The 6000-nt window shown below is 44.2% G+C and overlaps 1 protein-coding gene across 1 annotated transcript in view; it reads right to left on the reverse strand.

The window, feature by feature from the left end:
- Positions 1 to 5011, reverse strand: part of SCAMP2 (secretory carrier membrane protein 2) — a 30388-nt gene extending 25377 nt beyond the window's left edge. The window contains 1 exon segment of the mRNA XM_032233416.1: positions 4839 to 5011. Within this exon segment, the coding sequence (XP_032089307.1) occupies positions 4839 to 4895 (57 nt within the window). The 5' untranslated portion in view covers positions 4896 to 5011.
- Between the last annotated feature and the right edge of the window lie 989 nt (positions 5012 to 6000).

Consider the following 6000-nt stretch of genomic DNA (forward strand, 5'->3'; position numbering starts at 1 on the left):
AGGAGAACACCAACGTAGAACTATGGAGAAATTTCCTGACAGCGAGAACAATTAACTAGCGGAACAGATTGCCTCCAGAAGTTTTAGGCGCTCCATCACTAAAGGGTTTTAAGAAGAGACTATTCTGTTGTTTTTTTTTTTTTGTAAAAACAGGTGCCATGAGTTATGAATTATGCAGGAATAACTGGATCAAGGCTACAGTTTTTCCAGTTGTAATGGACGGCTGTGAAAGTTGGACCATAAGGAAGGCTGAGCACCAAAGAATGGAGGCCTTTGGACTCTGGTGCTGGAGAAGACTCCTGTGAGTCCCTTGGACTGCAAGGCGATCCAACCGGTCAGTCCTAGAGGAGATCAACCCTGACTGCTCTTTAGAAGGCCAGATCTTGAAGAGGAAACTCAAAGACTTTGGCCACCTGATGAGAAGGAAGGACTCGCTAGAGAAGAGCCTCAGGCTGGGAACGATGGAGGGCAAAAGAAGAAAGGGACGACAGAGAAGGAGGTGGCTGGATGGAGTCACCGAAGCAGTAGGCGTGAGCTCAAATGGACTCCGAAGGATAGTAGAGGAGAGGAAGGCCTGGAGGAATGTTGTCCATGGGGTCGCGACGAGTTGGACACAACTTCGCAACTAGTAACAACAACTGGACCAAGCCATAGCTAAAACCCTACAGGCTAATCTCAGAAACAAAACAACATGAAAAGATTAATCTATCAAAAGGAATTCAAGCAGATCCGTGTTTCTCAAAGAATCACTAAAGTTTCCAATGCTAAAATTCAGCGCCAAAGTCTATCTCATTCGATACAAGGTTTCCCAATGTCTTAAATTCATATTTATTATTATTTTTTAAAACAAAAACCCATAACCAAAAGATCCCGAGCATTGAAAGTTACAAAAGTTTTATCTTCCTCTCCGCCTGTAATGTGGAAGAAAAGGTTCAGTGTTTTCCAAATGCTACATGAGGCAAACGTGAAAAAAAAAATATCTGCGGAGATAACATTAGTTATATTCGTAAAAAAATTGTCAGGGCCCTCGGTAAAAAAAGGACAAGTCGGCTTGAGTGCCTCAGTTAACAATCGTCGCGTCTTGTCACGAGGAAGAGAAGTTAATGGACTAAGGAAAGTGTTACAAAGAAATTCCACAGGATAAAAAACGACTCTTTGAAAGTGACGTTCGAAGAAAAGAATCTTTTTCCCCTCCTAAAAAAATAAAACTAAAGTTCTTCCTTCCAAGGTTGGAATAACTTTCCAAGACAGCATTAAGTGGAAGTAGGAACCACCCTATGCTATCTAATCTAGCTATCTATTCTATCTATCTATCTATATATAAATGGCTGTGTGTGTGTGTGTTTGTGTGTGTGTCCCAGCATAACTCTGGAACGCCTTGAGCAATTTCAACCAAACTTGGTACACAGATGACTTACTCCCTGGAAAGAAACACTCTGGGGGTAAGACACTCCAAACGCCCTTCAGGGTGTGTTCTGTTAAGATACAGCCTATTGTGCCTTAAAATGACTTCTACCGTACTGCTGTAAAATGGCTTCTACTGTACTGCCGTAAAGTGGTTTCTACTGTACAGCGCAATGGAGTTGCCATGGCAACAGCCTCATCGTACTCCACGAGGGGGCTCCCTCTGGTGAGGGGGGAAAATCTATCCGTCTATAGCAGTGTTTTTCAACCACTGTGCCGTGGCGCACTAGTGTGCCGTGAGATAGTGTAAGGTGTGCCGTGGGAAAATTACTTTATATATAGTCAATATAGGCACAGAGTTAAATTTTTTTAACATTTTCTAATGGTGGTGTGCCTCGTGATTTTTTTCATGAAAAAAGTGTGCCTTTGCACAAAAAAGGTTGAAAAACACTGGTCTATAGGATCCTACAACAATAAATTAGCATTCCTGGCATTGCCACTGTGTCCATTTCTTGAGCTGGCCTACTTCAAACAGCTGCCCAGATGCCCAGAGACAATCACACTACCGCACCCAGATCATCATAAACCTGACGTTCGCGCCCCGCTTTCTTCATGGTTCCAAAATGGGAGCAATTTTATTTTACCCTGATCCCAAATCCATAAATTAAGCTAACCTAGGGGGGGAGAAAGTCTGAGAAACTGGTCTTGAACGGGAAATTCCTATTCCTCTTAGGTCTAAATAAATTTACAACGAAGGATTAAAAACTTTTAGAAAACAGTATCTGGCATAGGTTCTCTTCCAACATTAGGGACTTGGAACAACAAACTTCAAAGACTTTTAAGTCGAGTCCCTGCTTTTCAGCAGAATTAGGAGGAAAGCGACAGGAAATGTATTCTGAAAAGCTGTAAAAATCAAATAAAAGAGCAGATGAAATCTGTGCCAGATGATGAACAATAACACTCCTTATGCAGCCAAGTTTCAGCGACTAGTCATATTTAGCAAACCCTGTATATTCCTTGCGTTTAAAAGGTCACAAGCAGGGCCTTAAAAAAGGCAAAGGAAACACTTTGAAAAATAGGGCAGGAAACATCTTCGCAAAGTGGAACAAACAGCAGCAAAAGCTTGCTGAGGTTCAGCCGCACAATCCCAAAACAGAGGTGATATTTCAAGAAAAATCGTGAGAAATCACATAACGGTGGCTCTATCCATACGTAGCTTGCCAAACAGTTATTTATTCCAATCGGGGAACCTCAAACTGCAGATCAGAGGCTTCCTCTGCAATCCATGTTTAGCATCCACCTCCAAAAAAAACAAGTATCATTTTTGTGTTGTCATATTATCTATATAAGAGGAAACAGCATTTCAATGCTGAAAAATTGGGCAACTTGGAACAAATCTGACTAACCTACCTAGCGCAATCGTGTTTACATTTTATCTTTTTTTTCCTCCTCTTTGTCGTTTGTCAAGAAATTCAAGACAGGCAGTGCAAATTAAGCCCCCTTAAGGCTTCCACTTCAACGCCCCCATTGGTTTTAACCCTTGTGGCTTTCAGTAATGCAGGAAACAAGCTATCACGTTAAAGCACAAAATGGCTTATTTGCTCCAGCATATTAATGTGAACAGAAGCAATTATATTTTTATTCTTAGGGCCAGTGTTAAGCATTCACCCAGCTAAGAGATAGGAATCAGAGCTAGATAGCAGGGAACTGTCTACATTAGCTGAAACCGCAAGGAATGTTGGGGACCAACACATTTCTTACGTAAATTGAGTTTCCTGCAAATTTATTTATATGTTACATTTGTATTTCATATAGAGAGTCTGGGCAGCATACATAATAAAATACACAAAAACACATATGTAAAAAACATTTAAACCACACTTTAAAGAGAAAAAAAAAGACAGATAGCAAACAGTGTGTAATGGAGAATCAACACACACAATTGTCTAACTGGCTCCTCACTATCACGGGATTCCCAAATCTGTTGACAAATGTTTCAGGACATTCTGGAAAGTTAACGGGGTTGGGACCAGCCTCACCTTGGGGGAAAATGTTTCACAGGGTGGGGACTACAGAAGAAAAAGCTTTCCTCCTGGCTCTTAAATACCACAATACCCATAAATGCTGTTTTGGTTGTATGAGACAGACATGGCTACTTCTTTGGAGAAATCTTGCCAAACTTGGCCACCTAGACTTCAATAATTTCCAGAATTCTTTAACCAGTTATGTTGGCTGAGGAATTCTGGGAATCGAAGTTCCACAAGTCTTAAAAGTGGCCAATTCAGCAGTCCCCTCCCTGGGTTAATGAAACAGACTTTCACACTTTCCCTAGAAATCAGATTCAATAAAAATCAGCATATTTTATCTTCTTTTTTTGAAAGGGGGAGGGGAAAAAGTTATTTATTTCCTTGTATTTATTTATGAAATGCAGAAGCCGCCCATCTGACTATTGAACAACCCTGAGTGGCTTTAGATAAAGTAAAGATAAAGGTTCCCCTCGCACAGATGTGCTAGTCGTTCCTGACTCTAGGGGGCGGTGCTCATGTCCCTTTCAAAGCCGAAGAGCCAGCGCTGTCCGAAGACATCTCCGTGGTCATGTGGCCGGCATGACTCAACACCGAAGGCGCACGGAATGATACTGTTCCCTTCCCACCAAAGGTGGTTCCTATTTTTCTACTTGCATTTTTATGTGCTTTTGAACTGCTAGGTTGGCAGAAGTTGGGAGAAGTCATGGGAGCTCACTCAGTTACATGGCACTAGGGATTCGAACCTCCAAACTGCCGACCTTTCTGATCGACAAGCTCAACATCTTAGCCACTAAGCCACCGCGCCCCTTTTCCCTGAGTGGCTTTACAACACCATAAATCATGTTTCGCCTCTACTTTAGCCCCTGTGGGTGGGTGGATGGGCAGCTTGGGAGATCAGCGATTTCCTGGGCAGAACCGGGGAAGCCAAGGCTCAAAAACTCCAGCCTGAAACCCAGCTGACCTTTGCTCGGCCGCTATTCTCCTACCATGACTTCTCCCACCTTTTAAGGAAGGGAAATCCAAAAGGGAACGAAAGAAGCTGAAAAAAGGAGCCACAAAATTGGGTGGGGGTGCCAGCTGGCCCAAAACAACCCCTCCCCATTCCGACCAAGACCCACGAATCCCGCTGGAACCCACCCACCCACCCCCACTCTGCCTCCCACCCAGAATTCCCAGCCCAGGGGCGGTTGGAAACGATGGGAGTTGTAGTCCTAGCCTATTTAAAGGGGCGGGGAGTACCAGGTGGGGCATTGCCTTACCAAGCCCCGTTGTGGGGGAGTCGTTGCCCCCTCCCATGAAGTATATTTGCCTTCCCCCTCCCCCGCCCACAATTAAAGTGAGGCCTACCCCACTCCCCACTCGCCCCCAAAGTGGGGGGGGGGGTGGGCGGGTGGAGACCCGGCTTACCTGGAAGGGATTGACCTCCACGGGATCCGCGAAGGGGTTCGCGTCGGAGGCCGACATGGCCGGTTTTTTGTTTTTTTTCCTCGCCCGCCGACCGGGACGAAGAACCCGCGCCGCACCTGTTCTCACCCGGGTCCGCTTCCTGCCCCCCCCTAGAAACCACACACTTCCGGGAGAAGGTTGGTTTCCGCCCACCCCTCCTCCCTCCTTCCCTCCTTCCTCTTCGGGCTCCGGCCTGCGCCTGCGCAGTGGCCGCCCGGAGGGCGAGGAGCCGTTCTTTTGGCACGTGACAAGGGTAAGTTCCGCCCCCTCTCACCTTGTGATCTCATCGGCCGGGCGGCGGCGGCGGAGCGAGGGGAGAAGGGTGCGCATGCGTGAAATGTGTGTTTTTGTCTCCGCTTGCCTTCCGGATTGGGGAGGGGGGCGGGTCGGGCGAGTGTCGTTTACATCAGGAAGATGGAGTTGCTGAAGCGGGAAGAGACAATGTGAGCATGCGCAGACTTTGTGAGCATGCGCACGGCAGAAAGGTCTAGGTCGGTACCGTGTTGTATGGTGTAATAGCGCGGGTGTTTATTTTTTTGTTTCGATGAGGAGCGCCGATTGAATTCTAGTGCCTAATCGTATTGTTCAAATTACTTGAAAAACAATTCTGTGTTATAAGAAAAATAAATTAATGAAATAGAAATAAAATAAATTAGGCTTGTACTGCAACAGATTTCCAATTTCAATTGGTTTATAACATATGGCCATTATTATTTTCAATAACATATTTATAACATATGGCCATTATTATTTTCAATAACATATTTATAACATATGGCCATTATTATTTTCAGTAAGAATGCATTTTAATCTCAACCTCCTTTCTGCCATTGTTTTATTTATTTCAAGCACATATGCTTCCACTCCAAAGGTTTTGGAGGACAGGAAAGAATCGTCTTCCTCTTTTCTTAATAAAGTGTTTAAAAGTGGCTTACCAAACTTTCAAGATCTAAAAAAATAAAATAGCCCGATAGAATAGAATTCTTTGTTGGCCTAGTGTGATTGGACACAGAAGGAATTTGTCTTTGGTGCAGATGCTCTCAGGGTACATAAGGAGAATAGAAATACATTTATCAAGAATAAAAAGATACACCACTTAGTGATAGTCAAGGTTACTAATTAG

This window comes from Thamnophis elegans, chromosome 16, assembly GCF_009769535.1.
Source record: "Thamnophis elegans isolate rThaEle1 chromosome 16, rThaEle1.pri, whole genome shotgun sequence".
Taxonomy (NCBI): domain Eukaryota; kingdom Metazoa; phylum Chordata; class Lepidosauria; order Squamata; family Colubridae; genus Thamnophis; species Thamnophis elegans.